Source organism: Garra rufa, chromosome 18 (assembly GCF_049309525.1).
Source record: "Garra rufa chromosome 18, GarRuf1.0, whole genome shotgun sequence".
Lineage (NCBI taxonomy): Eukaryota > Metazoa > Chordata > Actinopteri > Cypriniformes > Cyprinidae > Garra > Garra rufa.
The window spans coordinates 10,226,557-10,253,092 of NC_133378.1; the positions used below are offsets into that span (position 1 = coordinate 10,226,557).

The 26,536-nt window shown below is 33.7% G+C and overlaps 1 protein-coding gene across 1 annotated transcript in view; it reads left to right on the forward strand.

The window, feature by feature from the left end:
* Positions 1 to 984: 984 nt before the first annotated feature.
* The window catches only part of tspan2b (tetraspanin 2b), a 39,188-nt gene continuing 13,636 nt past the window's right edge, over positions 985 to 26,536 (forward strand). The window contains exons 1-2 of the mRNA XM_073823099.1: positions 985 to 1,141; positions 23,468 to 23,567. Of these exons, the coding sequence (XP_073679200.1) occupies positions 1,073 to 1,141; positions 23,468 to 23,567 (169 nt within the window). The 5' untranslated portion in view covers positions 985 to 1,072. The remainder of the gene's footprint in view (positions 1,142 to 23,467; positions 23,568 to 26,536) is intronic.

A 26,536-nucleotide genomic window follows, 5' to 3' on the forward strand; every position in this document is an offset into this window, starting at 1 on the left:
CTTAATGTATTGGTTTTCCTTCTGGAGTATCAGTGATCGTTTGAACCTTCTGTAATAGTTGCATATGAGTCCCTCAGCTGTCCTCAGTTTGAAAAGATGGATCTCAAAATCATACAGTCATTGTTGGAAAGGGTTCAAATACACAAAAATCCTGGAAAACTAAAGAATTTGTGGGACCTGAAAGATTTTAAAGAACAGCAGGCAGTTTAACTGTTCAGGACAAACAAGGGACAAGGTAACAACACAGTATTAAGAATGTGTATGTATGAAAGTGTATGTAAACTTTTGAAAAGGGTCATTTTTATCAATTTTATAAATTTGATTAAAAATAACTATTATTTTCTCTTGTGGACTATATGTAAACATCTTTTATGCGAAATATCTTATTCAGGTCAGTACTAAATAAACAATAACATGCATTTTGCATGATCCCTCTTATTTTGGCAAAATCTTGCAGAACTTTTGACCTCAACTGTAAGTTAGTAGGTTGACAGCATTTATGGAATATAATGCTGATTATTAAAAATATTTCTTCGTTCCTTATTTTCGTAAAAAAATAGCAAAATCTACGGTGGCCGAGAGAGGCCAACGTAAAAATCGACATTATAGTGTGAAACGTACATTGGAAGTTAAGTACAATCATATTAAGCACAATAAATTTAGTTTTTGAGGAAGAAGAAAAAAAAAGAAAACGATTTTTCATATTGAATTTAATTTTTAAATTATTCTAAGAGTGAAAATGTGTATTGTGCAATCAATGTTTCCAAATGTTTGTCGGCTTGGGCTCAGCCTTTAAAAGTTGTCTCTGTTTTGGCTGAAATCGCACAATCCCATGAAAGAAGCCACTGTGCGGTGCACGGATTGACCATTGCCCATCCAGAACCCCCCTCGAGTCACCCCTAACACATTATTCAGTCTATGGGCGGGACAGAGAAACTGAAGAAATCACCCGCTGCTACTAGTACAGATGTTGACAGAGAGCGTGCAGTGCAACAGCATCACCGCTTTTACACCATTAGGCACCGGACTGTTTTTCAAAAAGGAGCCCTTCACATTACAGTCTGCTTCCACCATGGGGAAAGTTGAAGGCGGGATGAAATGTGTGAAATATCTCCTCTTCTTGTTCAACTTTATATTCTGGGTAAGTACTGCATTACTGTTGTATTTACATGCCATCATGTGTGGGGTTTTATATTTTGCGTGCACTTTGCAAGTCATATATTCGTTTTGTGTGTTGGGGTGTTATGGCACTTTATGCTGGAATTTAAAGCTTCGGAAGGCTGAGGCTGAGAGTCACTGCTCGTACGACTCAAATCAGATTTTCCACTGGGGAAAATCCGCCCCTTTTTCCTTCAGCGTGTGTTTGTTTGGAGGGCAGCAGCCGGACACTGGCGCTCTGTATAGTGCTGTGTGTTTTTGATTCACCCCACTGACTGAATCTTTTGAATCCCTTCACTGAGAACATTCGTTCAAATTCAAATGAGTTTACATTAGGTTACATCGATTAGTTCAGTAACCCTGTCTGCGAGACAGGTTGTGTCATTTACGCCAGTAGATGGAGCAGTGAGCTTTGTTTATTATGAATGAAGCATTGAATGATTCACTTACACTGTAAAAATGTTTCAACTTTTTCAACTTAAAAACTTAAGTGTAGCAGCTGCCTTAAAACTTTATTGTTAAACCAACTTAAGTCATTTAAACGCACAAGTTAAATCAACTCATTTTTATTGTAATAAGTTAAATTGACTTGTAGTTTTAAGCTGCTAAACTTGGATTTTTAAGTTGGTTTTTTCGTTCGTTAGGCATGCCCAATGAAATTCTCCTTTACAGATTTCACTTGAAATTATATTTTGTGACAACAAACAGTCAGGGCAGGGAGAACCAGGAGGGACTATAATGACCTAAAGTGAGTAAGTTCAAGAGAATGATTCGTTCATTAAAAGATTTGATTCATTTATGAATGAAACAGCACTAGTTCTCCTTATATGGGTATTAACTATGGTACAGGGACTATATTTTAATTAAGGGCTGGCTATTTTTTATTTTATTTTTTATTTATCTTTACCATAAATTTACTGAACAGCAAGCAGTCTATCCTGATCTTTCTCAGAGGAATATGACAGTTCATGGTCGAAGCTTTCTGGAGTGAATGTACAATACTTTTTAATTAACTCCTGAATTTAATCATGCATTCAAATATTTCTGAGCGATTATAATAATTATTCTTAAAATGAAATATATTAGAAAAAATTATATGTTAATAAAAAAAAGAGTAATCAGTCATGGAAACATTTTAATTTTTTGGTCGTATATTTCTTTAAGCCTTTCTTACCATTGCTCCTGCAGTCATGGTAAACATGAAATAATAATTTCATTTTCCATGCAAGACAGTCATTAAACGTCATAATTTTTATTGTTAATATAAGTTTGTATAAGCTCAACTCTCCGTTAAACATACACTACCAGTCAAAAGATTTGAACATTAAGATTTGTAATGTTTTTCTATTTATTTAATACAAAGTACAGAAAAAAACTGTACACAATTTTAAAATATTTTTACTATTAAATATGTCATTTATTCCTGTGATTTCAAAGCTGAATTTTTAGTATCATTACTCCAGTCTTCAGTGTCACATGATCCTTCAGAAATAATTCTATTATTTATATTTGCTGCTCAAAAACATTTATTATTGTTATTATTATGTTGAAAACAGCTGAGTAAATTTTTTTTAAGGTTTCTTTGATGAAAGTTCAGAAGAACAGCATTTATCTGAAATAGAAATCTTGAAATGAAATCAAAAGCTTTTATTTCAGATGCTGAAAAAAGTGTCCTGAAGGAAATGTACTCAAATGTTTTAAATATTGATAATAATAATAATAATAATAATAATCAAAATGTTTCTCAAGCAGCAATATTAGATCAGCGTATTATAATGATTTCTGGAGGATCATGTGACACTGAAGACTGTGGTAATGATGCTGAAAATTCAGGTTTGATCACAGAAATAAATTAAATTGTAACATTTATTTAAATAGAAAGCAGTTATTTTAAATAGTAAAAATTTGTGGTGGGCCGTTATTGGCGTTAACGTGCTGCGTTAACGTGAGACTCTTATCGGGCGATAAAAAAAAATATCGCCGTTAATCTATTCTCAAAGTTGGGTTGGGAGCTGGGTCTAAACTACGTAAGATATGATGACTTTCACCTTGATATTTTAGCGCGGATGACGTATACCTAGTCGAATTGCACTGTAGGGGGCGAGAACGAGTCTTCAACTTCTGTGAAATTACCACATCAAATGAGACGTGCAAACATGGATGCAGCTATGAAGCCGCTTCAGGGCAGGTGCGTTGCTAGACCCTTTTTACTGGGGCACGTGAGTTATAATTTACTTTGATAATCCCGAAATAAAGACATTAAACTATATGCAACTACTGAATTGACGCTTCTAAAAGCAACGCAGTTTAACCCCTTAGTGTTCCAACTTTCCACCGGCGGGACGTTTTGCATTGAGTTAAGTTTGACAGGAACTCTAAGGGGTTAATGGAATACTATGCACGCAGAAATCCATGCACGTGCGCGTCTGTGTATTTAACGGCAACCTTTTGCGCAGAAGTACTTGGTTACACAAGTTTGTATAGGTAATTATGTTGTAAATGCAATTGTCAAGCAGTTTGTGATGCATTTTGGAAACAGGAGATGAGCGCCTGGTCTAATGCGCCACCTGGCCCGTTCTCGAAGACTTACTTTTAGTCATTATTTGGGTAGCACACATATTCTGAAAATGCCTTCAGCAGAATTCAAATGAGCCATTTTAATCTAGATTAATCTAGATTAATTCCAAAATTTAATCTAGATTAATCTAGATTAAAAAAATTAATCTATGCCCACTCCTAGTAAAAATATTTCACAATTTCACATCTTTTGCTGTATTTTAGATCAAATAAAAGTGGGCTTGGTGAGCAGAAGAAAATTCTTTAAAAATTGTTACAAATCTTACTGTTCAAAAACTTCTGACTGGTAGTGTAAAAATAAATGATAATGCATATAAAACCTTATCATGAACAACCAGCAAAGTCATAGAAATGTATCGGTCTAAAAGGTTTAAGAGGTCTGTCTTTGGGTGTAGCATATTGATTTGTCATTAAGTTTGGTGTAACAATAATTCATGTGAATGTGGTTTCTGCATCTAAGCATTGGGCAGAAACGCCTAAATTCCCATTAAACCAGTCTGAACTTTAGGAACATTTTCTATTTCCACAATAACAGAACTCTCGTAAAGATTTATTAGTATTTTATATTACATTACCATATCCTCTGCCCTCCACATTTTCAGCCATTTTGGCATCAGGTTTTGTGGCAAACAAGTGATATTTTCCTAAGCTGGCCTTTCAGTTTGTCACACACATGTATACTTAGCCATCTAAATGAGGACATACTACACATGCAATGCTTTTATACAAAGCTAAATGTCTCCAAAGGGAGCTGTCATACTCACTTATACTCATGTGTTCATTCTAATCAACAATATGCGCTTAGGATTTCTGCTATATATACACATTTAATCTAGAGCTGCCACTAACGACTATTTTTATATAGATTATTCTATCGACTAATTAATCGATTAATCTAAACGACTAATTTCCCACAAAAAATCTACCATTTTTCTTAAGAACATTTTATTTTTAATAAAATCAATTAATTGGAGATGCTTTTGATGATTAAATTTAATGGAACCATTAAAAGGTAATGGAAAATAATTTAGTAAACATAAAACTGTAAAACTGTCTAAAAAATTAGACAGGCTTTTTGATTAAAAAAAAAAAAATAATAATAATAATTATAATTTAACCATTAAAACAGAGTATAGAAATATTATAAAGGAAAAAAACGAATTTGGATTTTTTTTTTTTTTTTGTGGTAATAAAAATTGATGCAATTGAACAATATAGCCTTTAAAATTACTTAGAATAAATACATAATAGCAATGAGGCAATTTTTTTTTTCAAATAAAGAATCAAAAGCAAAAAATTCATATGGGTTTATTGCACAACACTATTGAAATACACAATGCATTATAAACAATAAAGCTAATGTACATTACGCATTACAGCAAAGGCCTGCAGTGGGCGCCATTACGATTGTTTTTACACTTTACTATGTGATCTAATCCTTGTTAAATATTGACTAAACAACATTTAATAATTGAAATGTCCACTTAATTTTTAATATTTGGCCATATCTTTATCACAGAAATGCTATAGCCACTGTCATTTAATGAATATGTGGAGATAAAAACGTACAAACTCAGAGTGAGGGTTTAAACTTTTATTTTGAAATTGCGATAAACACAGGCAAATTACTCCACGCGGGCAAAATGAAATTAAGGATTTTTAAAAAATCGAATAGTCGATTAGAATTGACCATATGCAAGGATTACTTCCTTGTTTTAGACAAGCCAGCTAAGTCATTTCCGCTCAACTGTACTTTGCCGTAATAGGAGTGTACTTTACTTGTTTTCTTTACATAATCCATTCACAATCGAAGAAGTGTTTTATTTGTCTAAGAGGACCAAACGGCCATGTGTACTGTTTAAAAATGACAAACGTGAGTTTAAAAAAAATACATGAGTAAATCGGCTAACTATGAGTCATTGTTATGATCGACAATAATAACCGGACAAAACATCTGACAAGCTAATGTCAAAAAAAAAAAAAAAAAACAGCTGTGCGTTAAATGATTCAGACTAAATTCAGAGTAACAAAACTACAGCAATAACAAGTTTGTGTTGGTTAAATATAGGCTTAACGGCTTTTACAGTTCAAGATAAATCTTAAAAGATGTAGTTATTAAGTTATATAAAATATTTCAAATTCATATTGAGTGCATTATTTCATTCTTATACCATTAATATTTAACTTATTTAATCTGTAATGAACTATGTATATAAGTATTTAAATAATTTACCCTTATAGGCTGTTTGTGTCTGAGCTTATTTATTTATTTTAATGACTTTCTGCACTTGCTATACTATATACTTCAGTGTGGTAAAAGTACTACAAATTATTATACTAGTAATTTTATAATAAATCAAAAAAAAACTTGAAAAAACTAGGGAGTTGAAATGGCAGCCAATGATTGATCCTCTGCTGCCATCTCCTGGTTATATGGGTAATTTCATGAAATTTTCCTCTTAAAAAAAAGTTTTCCATGAAAAGACATTTTTTTCCATGTCGTCTTTATATGTAAAGTAAATCTTTGAAGTGAATTTTATTGCACAGCTGTAAAGTTGGAAAATAAGAAAGGCTTTAAAATATTACAAGATTTAAAAAAATGTGTTATTGACTATGACGGCAAGTTACTGATTTTGAAGAATACGATTTAAATGTCCTTGAAGAGAAGTATCACTAAGTATCACTATCAAGTTTATTTAATGAAGTATACTTATGTAAAGTTCAAGTATATTTTTAAATATACTTTCTGTAGTAAGTATACAAATGTGACCCTGGACCACAAAACCAGTCATAAGGTTAAATTTTACAAAACTGAGATGTATACATTATATGAAAGTTCAATAAATACGATTTCTATTGATGTGTGATTTGTTAGGATAGGACAATATTTGGCCGAGATACATCTATTTGAAAATCAGGAATCTGAGGGTGCAAAAAAATCAAAATACTGAGAAAATCACCTTTAAAGTTGTCCAAATTAGGTTCTTAACAATGCATATTACTAATCAAAAATTACATTTTGATATATTTACAGTAGGAATTTTACAAAAAAAATCTTCATGGAACATGGTCTTTACTTAATTACCTAATGATTTTTGGCATAAAAGTAAAATAAAAAATTTTGACCCATGCAATGTATTTTTGGCTATTGCTACAAACATACCCCAGCGACTTAAGACTGGTTTTGTGGTCCAGGGTCACAAATATCAGTGTACTAGTAGTATACTTTTAAGTGTACTATTTCAATACTCCTTGGGACTAAACTGGCCCACTTTCTAGTATACTGTATAAAAGCATAGGCGTAATTCTATGGGGGGACAGGGGGACACGTCCCCCCCAATATTCAAAGAAGGACAATTTGTCCCCCCCAATATTTGATCATACTGTATGATTATGCGGGCAATATCGATGTGATTGCAAATACGTCTTTCTTTCCAGCTCCGAAAATATAAAATCCCGGCCGGTCCATTTCCCAAATCCATTCGACTGGCCTTACACTATACATTAACAAAACCTGATCCATGTCATGTTTTCCCCTATACCTTTAGTAGCTCGTGCACCGCCACCGTCAGTGAGTTAGGAAAAAACAAACAGAAGAAGAGCGCGAAATCTGACAGACATTTGGCACATATCTATGAATGGTGTTTTTGGCTGACATAATCCCTTAGATAACGACCAGGTGAATTTCACTAGAATTTCGAATTGTAGAATTTGTAAATTTCGACTGTATATTATACAGCTTGTATGAATGGGTCTATTGACAAGCTAGCCGACAGCTAGCTAACGTTACTGTATACACGCTAGCATGTAGCCTGGCTTTAAAGCAAACTGGGATAGCGGTCAGTGACAGGCTTGTCAAATCTACTGTACCAAACCCAGTTTTTACAGCTAACGTTAGCGTTTTGAGCCACGGTCCTGTTCTCTGAATTGGGTTTATCTAGCAAGTTATTTTAGAGTCCTGCCATTTGTTCTTTCTTACTTCACCATTTTCATCCCTTGGAATTGCGTTGCTGTTATATTTCACAGTATTGGCCAAAAATGAACAAGAGAAAGACTGCAGCAGCTGACATCTGTAATTTCTTTGGAAAGAAAAAGAAAGTACGTTTCTGGAGATTTTAGGCATTTTTAACAGAGAAGTGAGAAGTAATTAATTTAATGTTCTAAGTTACCGGACAGCATGACATTAATAGCTCTTAACCCTTGTATGGTGTTCGGGTCTGTAGGACCTTTACTCTGTCCTCCTCCTGTCAGGCCTTGCTGTTGTGTGTGTGTGTGTGTGTGTGTGTGTGTGTGTGTGTGTGTTCTTGTATAGTATATGGTTTATGAGGACACAAATGTGTATAATGACTTGGGTATTACAACGTAAACATGGTTTATGAGGACATCTGTGTCCTCATAAACCAAACGGCTAAAAAAACATACTAAATGGTGTTTTTTGAACTTCAAAAAAGGCCAAAAGTTTTCTGTGATTGGTAGGTTTAGGGGTAGGGTTAGTGTAGGGGCATTGATTATACAGTTTGTACATTTGTAAAACCATTAGGCCTATGGAGATTCCCTGTATGAACCACATATCTGTGTGTGTGTGTGTGTGTGTGTGTGTGTGTGTGTGTGTGCATGCATGTGAGAGAGAGGTTGTGTGTAAGTGTGAGAGAGTGTGAGTGCAAAAGTGAGTTTTGTTTCTACCCCTGCCGTTCCCGCACAAGGTTACAATTCTTAAATGTGATCTAACAAAGCTAGAGAGGAAATATTAACCATAAATGCTGTTTCTATTGCTTGTAATTGGGATGAAGTAGCCTAAATATCTGTTGAGTATTTTAACATAAATTGGTTGATTATGTTGAATTAAAAACCCAAAAATGCAGCGGGTCCACCAGACCCACGAACACTGGCTGAATAACAAAAATATGAACACCACACAAGGGTTAACTCACATTCATTGTGAGTGAATGTAACGTTATAGGGTAAGATGTGGTAACAAGCCACCCCTTAGAACAATGTTTAATTACTGAAACAAAAAAGCAAAGTTTAGAGGAAATAAAATATGTGGATCATGGGCATTCTTATGAGAATTATGAAGGGAAAAAGACGTTTAGATTTTTAGAAAATGTGATTTTTTTTTAAAGTATAGAACAAAATAAGATATTTTGAAAAATGTCTGTAACCAAACAGTTGATGGACCCCATTGACCTACTATGGAAGTCAATGGGGTCCATCAACTGTTTGGTTACAGACATTTTTCAAAATATCTTCTTTTGTGTTCAGCAGAAGAAAGAAATTCTTACAGGTTTTAAAAAACTTGAGGGTGAGTAAATGACAGAATTTTCATTTTTGGGTGAACTATCCCTTTAAATTCAGCTTTGTGACTTAATAGCCTGTATGCTGATGCTGTAATCATTACAGGGTGAGTATACGTTGGTTTGACAATCAGATGTAATAAAATTCCTTGTTGTGTTATACAATTACAAACATTTGGACTCTGGCTTTTTTTTTTTTTTTTAAATGTGTGCATGCGCAAACACAAAAAGTCCCACAGCTGTCCCCCCCAATGTGTGATTGACAATTTCGCCCTTGTATAAAAGTATACTTTAAGTATAAAAGTAGTAAACTTTGAGTACACAACTAGTTTACATCTATGTTTTCAGTTTGTACTGCAAGTATCCTAAAAGTGAACTTAAAGGTATACTGATAGTTTACTAATTAAATACTTTTTTATGCATTTTTAGTGCACTTTGAAGTATAGTCTCAGTAAACCACTAGTTTAGTATTTTTATTTCGCAAATATACTCGTAAGTTTTCTTTAAGTGAACTTTACATCATACTTTAAGTATACCACTATGTCCCTATTTAGGTATTCATTTTGTATATATTTTGTTATATGAATATCTGAACATACAAAACATCAAAAGAAAGAACAGGGTATCTGCTTGTAAACAAAAACCTTTTTTTATACTAGCTTCATGTATTCTTTTTTAATAAACACTTAAATGTGTGTAAGTTTCATAAATACATAAATAAACAACATTTTGAACAAAAAGCGGAAAAAAGCCTATTTGATAATCAAAACGCAGATGGAGTTGATCAACAACCCAAAGCTTGACAGTCATAACTACCTCTTCATGGGTGAACATTTCATTCCATAACGTTACACAGTTTGCCATATCTATGGTTTTGATGCTTTTTTATGTCTGACGATTGTGTTAGATTAGACGTGGAAGCACCTGTTGTTTCGGTTTCTTCTTCTCTTTTGAAAATTCTGCACAGAAGATGTGCAATAGCGCCCCTAGCGTATAAAAATGAAAACACATCCTCAGAGCACAAGTATAGCTCACATATATTGAGACTTTTTCTAAGTATAAGTGAAGTATACTTAAATGTCATTTTAAGTATATTTCTGAGAAGTATATAAAACACATTTCTAAGAAGTACATAAAAAGTATACCGAAAGTATACTTTCCTATTTTTTTTATTTTAAGGAAGTATACTAAAAGCACACAGGCTCGGCATTCAAATTATAAGTTGTTAAATAATATGAAACTGAATGTTTATGCCACTGTCATTATTTACGATGTTGCAATTATAATTTTTCTCAGTTTCTGATAAGAACGAGGCAGTAGAGGAGTCTATACATAGCACGTATAAAATGAGCTTCAGCGGAAGTTTACAAGCTGGCTTATCATTATGCAGAATGTCTAAAGAACACTCCATGCATATGGTCAATTTAGCTATTTCGGAGTAAAAAGAAATTGCTTAAAAAAGGTTTCATTCCAAACATTTATTATCTGAGCTTATCCAAACACTTACCCAAAGCATGCATACCTTAGTCAAAGGAAGCTCCTGTGTTACTCAGTGTAACATTTTCCACTTCCACACCTGCAATGTGCATCAGTGTTAGAGTTGTTTTGAAGGAGACTTTGTGAAACAAATGGCCATAGTGCTATTTCCAGTTTCAATTGCTCCTTTGAGGCTTTGGTGGCACTGCAAGTCAGTCCAGATGAGCTCCATTTCCATTAATATTACATTATGTATCCTTGCAAAATCCCAAGCTATTGTGAAACACCAGTGGACAGACCAGGCCTTTGTCTTTTAATGTATGTGTGGTTAAATACAATTGAAGAATAGAAGTATGAGAGTGTCAAGAATGATTAAGAGGCTGACAGGGAAATCGGATAGAAAAGGGTTAGAGATTGTGTGAGAGAGAGAGAGCTAAAGAGAGACAGTTGGTAAGATCCTGACCTAGTTAAAGCAACCAGTGTGAATGCAAAAGTGTTGTTTAAAATGACACAAAAACAACTTCTTGGTCAAAAGCATCTTTGTTTTGTATGTTACCAAACAGAAGGGCTGAAAACGTTAATGGCTGATTTAAATCCCCTTAAAATATTGTTTTAAGAAGATCTTGGATTATCAATCTCTGCTTCTCCTTAAAATGTAGCTGGAATGTTCTTACCAATAATTGAATATATGAGTATTTAACCAGAGAGATCTCTGCATGGAAGCTCTGCTTTGTTCAGTTTGACACAAAAACCTAAATAGTCTCTGAACAGTCACAGGAACAGTTTTGTTTCCAGCCTAACCTCTCCCTCACAACCTGGCAACTCAGCCATGGAAAATGGGCACAGTTAGGACTAGACTGAATAGGACTGAGGGAGGAAATTGTACAGGATAATGATCTCTGACCTGTTTAGAGCCACATTAATCTTGCAGATATTACCATTTATGTTGTCTGACTGACAGCGTTTAGCATGCGCTTGTTTACACAAGCTTGTTCTCTCATCATGAAGCTCTTGAATTATCCAGTGAAGATTATTATCATCATTATTAAAAGAATGTTTTTATATCAGCAATATCTGTGACATGCGGTCACTTTCATACGGAAAATACACTCTTCCTCATGAATGCATTCCTTCATGAATGCTTAAATGTTTAAATACACAGTGTGTTTTTTAATCATTAATAGTACACAATTAATTTTAAATGTTTTTTTTTAAAGAAGTCTCTTCTGCTCACCAAGCCTGCATTTATTCAATCTAAAGTTCAGCCAAAATGTTTAAATATTTTTAGTATTTAAAATAACCATTTTCTACTTGAATATATTTTAAAATGTAATTTATTCCTGCGATTTCAAAGCTGATTTTTTATCATCATTACTCCAGTCTTCATTGTCACATGATCCTTCAGAAATCTTTATAATATGCTGATTTGCTGGTAATACAATTATTATTATGTTGAAAAAAATTTTCAGGTTTGTTTGATGAATAGAAAGTTTAGAAGAACAGCATTTATCTGAAATAGAAATCTTTGTAACATTATAAATGTCTTTATCATCACTTCTGGTCAATTTAAATAAATAAAAGGTATTACTTTCTAAATAATAATAAAAAATATATTGAGTCCAAGCTTTTGAATGGTTGTGTATAATGTTAATGACACTGACTGAAGACTGGAGTAATGATGCTGAAAATTAAGCTTTGATCACAGTAATAAATTATATTTTAAAATATATTCAAATAGAAAGCAGTTATTTTAAATAGTAAAAATATTTCACAATATTACAGCTTTTGCTGCATTTTAAAGCAAATAAATGCATGCTTGGTTAAAATTATTTTCATTTTATTTTATACGTCTTATTTTAGATAATCTGTTCTGCTAAGAGTGATTCATACTCCCATGATCTGTGTTAAATCAAAGAGCCTCATTATTTATTAATAATGCTGTCAGATTGTACATCTGTACTGTCAGGGGCACAGCGGACAGGAAGAAATAAAAGCGTGAAGTCTCTAAAGACAAATGAAGTGACATGCAAACTATGATGCCCCTGACTGTGACAGGAATAGCATGGTTACTGAACCTAAAGATAAAAAGGAAACAGTGTTTTATTTTTGGCTCTAGTGCTTCCATGCTACTTTTGGTGACCAGTTAACTCTTTTGTTTTACTGTTTATTTGCTTATTTACTTATTTTGCACTTTTATTTCATAATAAAATAAAGGTGCTTTAAAAGGTTCTTCAGAGCGATGCCATGGAAGAACCATTTTTGGTTCCACAAAGAACCATTCAGTCAAAGGTTCTTTAAAGAACCATCTCTTTCTTACCGTTTTAGAATCTGAAGAACCTTCTTTGCCACAAAGAACTTTTTGTGAAAGAGAAAGGTTCTTCAGATTAAAGGTTATTTTATGGTTCTTCTATGGCATCGTGGAGTAAGTGTATGGACCACCTCTGCAGTTTTAATATGTGCTTTACAAATGAAACTGGACTGGATTCAGGTGTGGTTTGTGTTTTTTAATCACCAGCTGGTCTATTGACCATACACACTTGATCCAAGCAAGAACGGCACATTAGCAGAGACAAGGCACATGAGTTATGATAATGCTCCGGTAATTGATGCTAACAGGACAGGAGTGGCATTGTGGTAAACACCATTAGGCGTTTGAATGACTTCATCTCTGTAGGGATATTTGTGTATGTGTGTGGCGTGTGTGTGTGTGTGTGTGTGTGTGTGTGTGTGTGTGTGTGTGTGTGTGTGTGTGTGTGTGTGTGTACCTGGTATTCATCACGTTATGGGGACCAAATGTCCCCACAAGGATAGTAATACCAGTAGATTTTGACCTTGTGGGGACATTGCTTAGGTCCCCATGAGGAAACAGGCTTATAAATCATGCACAATGAGTTTTTTTGAGTAAGTAAAAGTGTGCACAATCTGTGAGGGCTAGGTACAGTGGTTTTGGCACTGTGAGCAGGTGCCAGGTCGTGCTGAAAAATGAAATCTTCATCTCCATAAAGCTTTTCAGCAGATGGAAGCATGAAGTGCTCCAAAATCTCCTGATAGCTAGCTGCATTGACCCTGCCCTTGATAAAACACAGTGGACCAACACCAGCAGCTGACATGGCACCCCAGACCATCACTGACTGTGGGTACTTGACACTGGACTTCAGGCATTTTGGCATTTCCCTCTCCCCAGTCTTCCTCCAGACTCTGGCACCTTGATTTCCGAATGACATGCAAAATTTGCTTTCATCCGAAAAAAGTACTTTGGACCACTGTGTTTTATCAAGGGCAGGGTCAATGCAGCTAGCTATCAGGAGATTTTGGAGCACTTCATGCTTCCATCTGCTGAAAAGCTTTATGGAGATGAAGATTTCATTTTTCAGCACGACCTGGCACCTGCTCACAGTGCCAAAACCACTGGTAAATGGTTTACTGACCATGGTATTACTGTGCTCAATTGGCCTGCCAACTCTCCTGACCTGAACCCCATAGAGAATCTGTGGGATATTGTGAAGAGAAAGTTGAGAGACGCAAGACCCAACACTCTGGATGAGCTTAAGGCCGCTATCGAAGCATCCTGGGCCTCCATAACACCTCAGCAGTGCCACAGGCTGATTGCCTCCATGCCACGCCGCATTGAAGCAGTCATTTCTGCAAAAGGATTCCCGACCAAGTATTGAGTGCATAACTGAACATAATTATTTGAAGGTTGACTTTTTTTGTATTAAAAACACTTTTCTTTTATTGGTCGGATGAAATATGCTAATTTTTGGAGATAGGATTTTGGGGTTTTCATAAGCTGTATGCCAAAATCATCAATATTAAAACAATAAAAGGCTAGAACTACTTTCAAATGTGTGTAATGAATCTAAAATATATGAAAGTCTAATGTTTATCAGTACATTACAGAAAATAATGAACTTTATCACAATATGCACATTTTTTGAAAAGGACCTGTACTTGTGATGTTGACAAGTGTGTTTTAAGGGAGTTTACTTTTTAAAAATCCACAGTCAGAAGTTCCCATAATTGGTGGAATATACCCACATGTGTGTGTGGTCCTGGTAAATCCTATGTTAGTGGGACAAAATCTTCCCACAAAGATGGCAATATCCAAACTCCTTGTCTTTGTGGGGACATTTTTTTGGTCCCCATGATGAAACAAGCTTTTTGAAAATCTAAAAATGCAGAAAGTTTCCTGTGAGGAGTAGGTTGGTGTAGATAAGAAAATATGGTTTGTACAGTAGAAAAACCATTACGCCTCGCCTATAGAATGTCCCTATAACGCATGGAAACCCAATGTGTGTGTGTGGCGAATACAAATGAAAGCAAAATGAGTTGTAAACTGGACATGGAAAGGTTTTTCTGAATCAGACTTCAGCCTGTGCTAATATAAAATACACAAAGAAGGAACAGCAGGTGGTCTGGGAGAGTGTAGTGTGTGTGTGTGTGTGTGTGTGTGTGTGTGTGTGTGTCCCACCACACCCCTAATCATCAGACAATAGAATACTCTCCCTTTCCTCCCACACACTCTCAATACTAGAATCATTATAGCGTGTGATAATAACAAGGGTACCATATGTACAAGATCATTTACAGAATTGGAAAATTACCGTTGTTTCTTCCATAACAGATATTTAAAAATCATTTTAGTTATGTAATAGGGTCAATATCACTGTAGGGTGCCTTTTAGTGTCCTGTACATAAACAACCCATTTGCCATAATAACTTAATGTAAAATGACTATGAAAGGGTGTGGTATATTAGGCTTTTTATATATATTTTATGTATGTTGGCTCATTATTAGGGATAGGATTCCAATTCTGGGAGTCACGATCCGATTCCAAAAAGATTCTTGATCTACATTCTTTCCCCAATTAATTCTTCTGCTGTGCAAATACATCTTTATAACTTTTCATTATCAACTAAATATTAAATATAAATATTCAATATTACAGCAATGGCTACATTTTCATATACATTTTATATCAAATTTATTTTGTGCAAAATGTACTTTATTTTATATTATATTAGCAGGCTACTTTTTAAAACAATTACTTATTTAAAATAAGTGTTCTTTAAGTATCCGAAAGTTTGCAGACAATAGGACAAACAAACGCAAAGCGCACGTGAAAGTCTGTCAGTGCGCGAGTTTCGTGCATCTAATAGTACTGCATTCCAAACGGCAGAAATGAAAGCATATCTAAAGTAAAACACGGCGGGTGGAAGCACACACTGTCAAGCAATGTGCACGTGTCTCACAGTGCAAATTCTGTGCAATGAAGCCCACCGTGCAATATGCAGAAAAAAACAAGCTCACAATCGATTCTTACATATTCAGAATCGATTTAAAATAGTTGAAGAGAGAATCACGATGCATCGGAGACTCTTGGTCATTAATGGTCTTTTAGACACAGGCCGTCAGAAACGCAGAATTTCCTTGCAACATTGGAATTGCCCCACTTTATAGCCTTAACCCTTTGTGTACAGCTGGCATTGTAAGCTGCTCTCTCAGGTTCAGGAAACAGTCCTCTGTGAAATGTGCAGCACCCACATGAATATTTGCATTGTTTTGTTCCAGAACAGTGTTGTAAATATAACTTAACACTGATTTCTAGTTGTGTCCTCATTTGGAAGGCTAAACAAAGTACTTTTGCTTTCGCAATGAAACACACTACGTCTCCACAACATGGCGGCTGCAACAATACTACAGTCGGTAAAAGTTTGCCTTCTTTCTTTTCATATGCATATGGTCGTTGTTATGCAAATCTACCTACGCCGTGATGTGAACCAGTGGGGGCGTGTTTAAACAGGCCATTTTAGGAAGGCGTGGCTGAGTCTTAATTTTAATAATAAATATCTGTTTGGGTTTGAGACTTTAGGCTTTTCAACTTTACAGATCTTATTTATGCACAAACAGCTTGTAACACTCCAAAGATGAAGGAAAACAAAATCGCATAATATGACCACTTTAATATTTTGTTAAATAAGAGATTACTCAATTTGAGGGTTTTGACCATTTGGCAATAAAAACGTTTTTGTTCATTTTTTTTTTTAAAGAAGAGTTTGTCCATGTCCCTTGAATGGTTGTCCACCCTGTCTTATTGGGGAATCCGCCCCTTTAAGAAAAGACCATCCCCTTTAGTGAAATCAGGACAATGGATTTTATTTGTCTCTTCAGTGGCGGGAACTTCAAGTTGGTGAGCAAGTTGATGACTTTTAAACTGACAAATTTTCTTCATATGAGTTTGCTTAACATGTCCACTTTGGCGCCATAAAATATGATGACAGTAAATAGAATTCAGCATTTTCAAAATATATAAGTTTAAATATACCATTTCCAATTCTCTTTAACCATTTCTCTTCAACAACCAGATTACATATTTAGCTACTCACAGTTTGATGGAGCTAATATGCTAATTAAAGCTCAAAATGTCCACCCTGTAGTTTTTCCAAAATGTACACATTTGTAGTTAATATTGCTAAAAGCTAAAATGAATTTAGGGGAGCTATTCTGGAAAAGGGGGCGGGGAGCAGCAGCTCATTTGCATTTAAAGAGAAATGCACGAAAACAGCATGTTTATGCTTCTAGTCAAAATAGGCATTTTCAGAATGATATAATAAATGATTTGTGGGGTATTTTGAGCTGAAACTTCACAGATACATTCTGGGGACATCTGAGACTTATATAACATCTTGCAAAAAGTAATCTAAAAAACATTTTCCCACTATAAAGAACATTTGTCCAGTGGAAAGATTCTATGGATGTTAAAGGTTCTTCAGTGAACCATCAGTGCCAATAAAGCCCATTTATTTGGTTCTAAGCTAACACTCTTACCAGTATAGCATGTGGTTTAGTGCACCACATGAGCGCTGTTAAGATGGAAACTTCCCTGAGCTTGACTGGATTCTGTTTTCCACCAGGAGATCTAATCAGCGTTTCCTGGGTTTGGGTTGACCGATTCTTTCATTCTTTTTTCTTGTTTTTCTTGTTTCATAACAACTCAGTTTGAAATGATCCACCTTCTTTCCCAACATTATAATTGGTGTTTTAGTGTTTGCTGTAAGTTCGTCAACAGGGAATGTAGACATATGATCTCATGATCTCAAGTTTATATTGTGTTCAGATGGTCACTTGGAACATGAAACATCAAAGCAATGTCTGCCTGTTTCTTCTTTGCTACAAATGACTACAAAACACTGTTTGTTGCTGAAATTATGGAAATTACATAACGTGTACTCAGAAAGGACACCATAAAACTCCCAATAAACATGAAAAAGCCAATATGTTTTCCATACGCTGTATGTAAAATAACAATGGAAAGCCAAAAGGTTTGCCCTTCAAAGGCGACCCAACAGGCAATTTATAAGAGTGGAAACGGGCCTAAAGCTGACTCACATTAGTATTCTGGCATTAAAGGCATTTTCTCATTTAAAATGTTTTCCAGTTTTTAATTGTCTTATTCTTTTATTTATTATTGGTACGGAACCTAGTCTCACGACGAAAACGTACCTGTGGGAACTTTTTCATGAGATGCGTAATACATAACATAAGTACATATCACTGCATTTTCCAAAAGAAATGAACACTGAGTGGCCCTAAAAGAGTGTTTTAGTTTTTTTTTTACCCCAAAATAGATGAATTCACATATGGTATGTTTTATGTGATACAGTTCTGAATTAAAATGTCTGTTGAGTTGCGATATAACTTCAATGCTCCATGACGTATTAAAATAACGTACCATCTGCACTACACCTAAACCTAAAGCAAATGTGATCTCTCATCTTTTTAGATCTTTCATCGTGAAATTTGTGAGATTTGTACCCTAGGATTCCACATCCTAAGTCCAAGCTACCGAGCAGGCTTGTTATTTTTGGAAAGCAAAACATGGAGCTGTAATCATAGCTGTATATGAAAATGATTACAAGTTCTCACTGTTTTACTGCCTCTAGTGATATGTACATATTGGTACATATTTCGCGTCTCGCGAAAAAGTTCCCACAGGTACATTTTCACCATGAGAACAGGTAGTTCTCACTATTATTCATGCGACTTAAGCTAAATATTTTAGAATTATTAATAACTATTGTATTATTTATTTATTTTTAAATAAATTGATATTTTTATTCAGCAAGGACTCACTGTTAAAAAGTGACAGTAAATATATTTATAATGTAGGGCCCTATGAAATCTGTTTTATTTTTGCCCAAATTCCATTTTATTCCCCCTCACATTCCATTTTAATGGTTAAATAAAATTAAAAAAAAACATCAAAAAGCATGTCTAATTAACTGAAATCGTGAAACATACACAATTTTACAGTAATTTTTTAAAAGTTTAACAAAAAGTACATTGTTAAGGCCCTATGAAGTACATTTTATTCCCCCTCAAATTATGTTTTATTTTTTATCAAATTCTATGTTTTTTATTAAAGGATTAGTTAACTTCCAGCACAGACATTTACCGATAATTTACTCACTCCCTTGTCCAAGATCGTGAAGAAATTAAGGTTCTTGGAAAACAAGTTAAAAACATTTCAGGGTTTTTTATATATATATATATATATATATAGTGGACTTCTATCGTGCCCCCGTGAATTTGAACTTCCAAAATGGAGTTAAAATGCAGCTTCAAAGGGCTCTAAACATTCCCAGCTGTGGAAAAAGGGTCTCATCTAGTGAAACGATTGATGATTTTCTAAAAAATGTACAATTTATACACTTTTAAACCACAAATGCTTGTCTTGGCTAGCTGTGTGATGTGCATGTTCAAGACAGTTAGGGTATGTCGAAAAACTCCCATCTCCACTTCAGTCGTCCTACATTGGCATTTTACCTTTTTATTGTAAAGGGCGTTTTACCTTCTTTGCATGTTCACTTTGTAAACACTATTGGTACTTCTGCAGCGATGCAGGATAGAGTAAGCATGAGCATCGCAGAGCTAGACAAGACAAACGTTTGCAGTTAAAAGGTATTTAAATTTAAATTTAATTTCTTTTTTTTTTAGAAAAGAATAAATCGTTTCACTAGATAAGACCCTTTTTCCTCAGCTGGGATTGTTTAGAGCCCTTTGAAGCTGCATTTAAACTGCATTTTGGAAGTTCAAACTCGCGGGCACAATTGAAGTCCACTATATGGAGAGAAATCCTGAAATGCTTTCTGAAGAACTGAAGAAAGTAAGACATGAACATCTTAGTTAATTATCGGTAAATGTTTGTTCTGTAAGTTAACTAATCCTTCAAATTCTTGGATGTTTTTTATAAAATTTTAATAATCAAAAGCATCTCTAATTATTTCATTTTATTTAAAAGAAAATGTTATTTATTTTTCCCCATATATACTGTGTGTTTTTAATTTAAATTTTATTATTTATTTTTTTTTTTTTCAGGTAAATAATTTCTCTGGTGAATATTGCTTAATAGATATTGTTCTATTTTTTTTTTTTTTTTTTTTTTTTTTTACTAGTAGTAGTACTATCATTCCATTCAGTAATATATCTGTCACAGTTTCTTCAAGTTACACCAAACTTTTATTTTGACATTTTGCTGTGAAGACCTTTAAGTTTCTGTTTGCATGACAATAATTTGTCCTAATTGAAATGATAAATGTGACATTCCACATTATGCAGTAAATTACATTTTCATGACTGGATTCTGTATGCATTTTGCAAATTTTGGATATTATAGGGCCCTAAGAATGTTACAAAGTATTTAGATTTCAAATAAACACTGAACATTGAATTTGTCAAAAAATCCTAAAAAAAAGTATCATGATTTCTAAAAAAATGCATTACTATTATGAATGCTGAAAGCTGTTGCATAGCTTTCAGCATTCATAATAGTAATGCATTTTTCAGCTTCTGAAGGATCATGTGACACTGAAGACTGGGGTAATGATGCTGAAAATTCAGCTTTGATCACATTTCAATTTGAATTACATTTTCATATATATCCAAATAGAAAACACTTATTTTAACCCTCTGGGGACTGAGGGTGTTTTTGGGCCCTGAAGAAGTTTTGACATGCCCTGACATTTGTGCTTTTTTCAGTATCTTAAAAACATATGAATGGCCCAAATCTGATTATATTGTAATCAGCACAAATTGGGCTACAATAATATGTAAGCAACATGAATGTACATGTTTGTGTTTTTGAGAAAACAACGTTTATGCGTGCTTAGTGAAAAACAAAATTTTTGAAGTCACTGAAATAAAGTCATGAAACACATACAGAATATTTGTTCACAAGACTTTGAGAACTGGATGTGTTAGGCTAGAGTTTTTTCTATCAAATGATGTGAAAATCATCTCGTTCACTTGTTTACACAAAACAGTATATTGATTTAAATTTTTGAAGACACTTTTTGTGTAGAATAGCTGTATGCGAAGAAGGCGTGAATGATCATGAATAATGCTGTGATTCACACCTGAGAAGACAAAGACCTGCATAATGAGCCGCATAATTAGTTATTCAGTCAGATGACTGAGAGGAACAAAGGAATGAATGAAGGAGGAATATAAGGACAAAATATGTTTGTAGCTTATTTTGAATAGATTTATTTATCAAGAAAAATAACTTGAGATTCACTTGTGAACTTCTTTAACATCTGAAGATGGTACAGTGCTCTCAGGAAAACAGTTTGAGGAGACTCAAGTAAATGTCAGCAGGATTCATGTGTTGAGCAGGTTTCCAATCACTAAAAACAACAAAACAAAACATCTGTGAGCATGTTAATATCAGCAGCATCATACTATTTATTTATATATATATTATGATTTTGTAGTCATAGACCCACGCATTTTGTACAAACGTAAAAAGGACATTTTATATCTGAGAAACTAATAAAAATTGTTTATCGTGTTAAACATCCATTCGAGAACACAGTATTAATACATATTGTCAAAACATACACTAAGTGTAAACCCTCATATTACATCCTACTGTTGTAAGATACATTAATAACTAAATAAATAATTATGATCTTATAGTCAAACATAAGCATGCTTTGTGTGAATACAAAGAAACTAGGCTATATTATAACTGTTAAGCTTAAATGTGAACACTATAACCTTTATATTGCATCATTCTTTATTGAACAGACTATTAAAAACATACTGGAATCGTGAGTCATTTAGATGCAGTGAAATGAAACGTACTTTATAATGTTTCACTTGCTGTAGTCAGGAATTATAGTTGGCAAAAAGTCTTAACTGGTAAAATGTTTGCACATTCTGTCACAGTAATAACTAACAAGTAGGCTAATAAGAGAAAAAAAAAACTTACTCATGTCTTCTGAAGTACGTTTTATTCCTGACAGAGTCTTCTTCCAGAAATGACTAACTTGAACGAAGTTTCTCCTTTGTTTACCGTAATGTGGGCGTCTACTTTTGGCGCGGCGCCCTCACGTGGACGATTTGAATATGAATAGCGAACAGCTCGTGGGCGTGATCTAATTATAAAATAATGAAGCAGACCGGAGAGACTGGACATCGTGTTGGTTTCATATTGATTATTTTATCACAGGATATTTGTTTTCGGTAAAACTTACTTCGTTTAAAAGTATACATATCAAGCTTTGTCTAGACATATTGCTCATGTCTCTGTGTTGTATATTGGCTGAGTTATAGTCTATTTTACTGACGCGTTTCTGAATGAAGATCACGGAGATCAACGCGGCAGACAGCACACCCTTTTTGTTTTCTTTATTTTGCAAAATCACAATGTTTTTTGATTTTGTGAGTATATACAAATAAAAGTAGACCCTTTACAGATTCGATTGATGTACTGCTTTTATCTGTACAATCAGAAATGACAAAGTAATTAAAGTTCCTTTTGGGAAACTGCCTCAAAACGCCCCAGGGCGTTTTTCGTCCCCAGGGGGTTAAATGCTAATAATAACAGAATATTTTTAAATGTAATTTATTCCTGATTTAAAGGTGAATTTTTAGCATCATTACTCCAGTGTCAAGTGATCTTTCAGAGGTCATTCTACATTAGCTATACATCTAATGTACACTTATCCATTATAAACATGTACATATATACTTTTATTTTATAATGAATCGATTTTTCAATTGCATGCGCAGACACACTCGCTCATTGTCTTGTATAGTGGAGTGTGTATAGCAGACAGACAGTTGGTCTTTTGTCCCAGAGATGAACCCTGATGCCCGGAGGAGATCTGTGGAGGGGGAGGGAAGAGGGACACAGGGTGGGGTGTCAGGGCGCTGATGTCAGGCCGGATGATGTTACACTAGTGTGTATTTGAGGGGTTTGCTGTCCCGCGGGGGGTTGTGTTGTATGACAGCTGTAGGAGACAGGAGACGCTGAGCAAAGTGCCGCTTGGCTTGCATCATCCTCATGGATTTCTCTTAAGTTCAAACACAAATGTAATATGATTTTTCACAGCCCTTCAGACCTGAGAAATCCCAAAGGTGTTGATTTTACGTTTTACCCTCTCCAAATTTGAGAAACTGCACCCAGTGGTGGCAGGAGTCCAAGAGTGTAAAACTAGGAACGGCATTTTAAATCGAATCAAACTGTACTCAAACGGATTGTCTTTTGAATGAGTTTTGACAGATGAGTGTCTGCTTTTTTTTTTTAGCAGTAATTAGACTTAATTTAATAGTTACGGTGGCTGAATTCTACCGCCTGCTTTTCCTTTCATGGTTTGGCCTTCGGCCGTCATTTCTCAGATTTAAGACTGAAAGGATCCTGCCAGAGTGGAAAATATCTGTGCCACCTCTCCATAAAAATAAAGACAAAGAGTTTTTCAGGCCTGACAATGTTTGCTTATTCATTTTTGTCAGATGAATTCATCTTGAGGAATTAAACGTGGGCTGATGTCGTTTAGCACATATCGACATGTAATGTGTTGTGTTAATTTATCTGATAATGATTCTTTACAGATGTCGTCTTTGTGTTCTTTGGAGCTGAAACCACATCCTGTAAAGATCGTTGTTGTTTTTGCAGGTGATGGGCTCGTTGGTTCTGGCTGTGGGGCTCTGGCTGAGACTAGATCCAAATACCAAGTCTCTTTTAGAAAATGGTGGACCTGATACATTCTTTATCGGTAAGCTATTAGTTCTTAATGTTTTATGATTATTTTTCAAGGCCCTACAGACAATATGTCTAATTTTTGCCGCATTACAGAGGGCATTGTCCAGTTCTCCAAAACTGTGAAAATGCTGATTTAGTTCTGTCTAATACAATGGAGCTGAAGAAGAATATGAGACTACATTGAAATTATGTGATTTAGAGCCTGAAGTAGAAAAAAATTTAAAAAGCAAAGTTGTAGAGATTAGAAACATTAACACAAAATGAATAACATATTTTATATGAAGTGCCAATCAGGAAATAATTACAGAAAGTCTAAATATATAAATGTAAGTTGTGACTATATAGAAGTAAATCAGAATATATATTTATATATTAGAATATATAGATCAGAATCAGAATATATAATTGTAAAACTATATATATATATATATATATATATATATATATATATATATATATATATATATATATATATATAAATGTAAATCAGAATATATATTTATAAATCAGAATATATAAATGTAAATCAGAATATATATTTATAAATCAGAATATATAGTTGTAGGTCTGAATATATATTAATAAATCAGTATATGTGGTTGTAAATTTGAATATATAGAAGTAAATCAGAATATATGTAGGTCTGAATATATATTTATAAATCAGAAAATATAAATGTCAATCAGAATATATAGTTGTAAGACTGTATGTATAAATGTAAATCAGAATATATAGTTGTAGGTCTGAATATATATTAATAAATCAGTATATGTGGTTGTAAATTTGAATATATAGAAGTAAATCAGAATATATAGTTGTAGGTCTGAATATATATTTATAAATCAGAAAATATAAATGTCAATCAGAATATATAGTTGTAAGACTGAATATATAAATGTAAATCAAAATATATAGGTGTAAGTCTGAATATATAAATGTAAATCAGAATATATAGATGTACGTCTGAATATATAAATGTAAATAGGAATATATATTTATAAATCAGAATATATAAATGTAAATCGGAATATATATTTATAAATCAGAATATATAGGTGTAAGTCTGAATATATAAATGTAAATCAGAATATATATTTATAAATCAGAATATATAGGTGTAAGTCTGAATATATAAATGTAAATCAGAATATATATTTATAAATCAGAATATATAGGTGTAAGTCTGAATATATAAATGTAAATAAGAATATATATTTATAAATCAGAATATATAAATGCAAATCAGAAATCAGAATATATATTTATAAATCAGAATATACAAATCAAAATATATAGGTAAATTAAGTAAATTAGAATATATAGTTGTAAGTCTGAACATATGGAAATATCATAATATATGAATGTGAATCAGAATATATAGTTGTAAGTCTGAATATTTAGAAATATCAGAATATATGAATGTGAATCAGAATATATAGTTGTAAGTCTGAATATATAGAAATATCAGAATATATATTTATAAATCAGAATATATAGTTGTAAGTCTGAATATATGAATGTAAATCAGAATATATAATTATAAATCATTAATCATTAATAAATAATTAATGATAATGATAAAATTAAAATTATAAAAAAATTAAGTGAAAATAAATAGGATATTTATAGATTATGCAGTTCTGCAAAATATTAATTAAATAATACATTTAATTCAGTGCTTTTAGAGTTTTGGGCCCCTCTACAGCCCTTAAAATAGAAATAAAGGAGCGTCAGACAGACCTAGTGTTTATTGGTACTGGATGGAAACATCTGAGGCCACTCAGGGTGGCAAAGTTTCCACGGCCTTCTGCCCAGGCCTCGTGAGACACAGCGAGTTCTTGTACATTTCAGAGGTTGGTGTTTCTGAAAACAGGAAGTGACATTTTGAGTCGTGCATACATGGAGGAAACCACAAGACTTAAGGTTTGCTGCAGCAACAATTTAACCTGGGAGGAGAGAGAGATATCCAGACAGGTCATGCAGTGCTATATCTGGATGCAGAGGAGAACAGCACTTCATGATGTCAGGAAATATTCTTATCCTCACGCAGCCTCCTCAAGCTTGGTTTAGTCACTGACATCACCCTCATTTGTGGGTTTTAGTACTTAAAGCTGTGAAGAGAAGCCAGTGTGAATGAGCATAACTCAAAGCCTCAGCAATGTCCCAGTCACAAACTCACATATTCGTTTCTCATCACCCCAAATAAAGAGTGGCCATCTTCCTCATTTCAGCCTACAGCCCACAGCCACATTTGCATCACACAGTCATGTTTTCCATAGTAAGATACAAATACAACCCACACACATTTATATTTATAGACAACTAGTCAGTTCATAAAATGTCACAAAAAGTCAATGGCTACTGTCACTTTGAGAGAAAAAAAGCAAATACAGGCAGTGCAAAATTAATACAAGTGTCTCCAGACAATATATTGAGATCTTATTAGGTAAACAGTCTGTAAAGTAAATTACACCTGTTCTGCCACTGAAAAAAAAAAAAAAGATTATTGCAACTTTTTATCTTGCAATTCTGACTTTTTTTCTCTCCGAATTTTGTGATACAAACTCACAATTCTGACTTTTTGCTCATAATTGCGAGATATAAACTCAAAATTCTGACTTTTTTTTCTTGCAAATGCGAGTCTGTATCTCACAATTTTGACTTTTAAGAATTGTGAGATATAAACTTGCAATTGCAAGTTACAAAGTCCAATTTTAAGAAGGAAAAAAAAGACTGATTTTATAATTGTGTAAGATATAAATGTATCTCGCAATTCTGAGAAAAAAGTCAGAAGAATTGCAAGTTTGTATCACAGTTCTGTGAAAAAAAGTCAGAATTGTAAGTTTATATCTCACAATTCTACGATAAAATCAGAATTCCGAGTTTGTATAACACAATTCTGAAAAAAAAAATAATAATAATTGAAATGTGAGAGAAAAAAGTCAGAATTGCAAGTTTGTTTCACGTAATTCTGCGAAAATT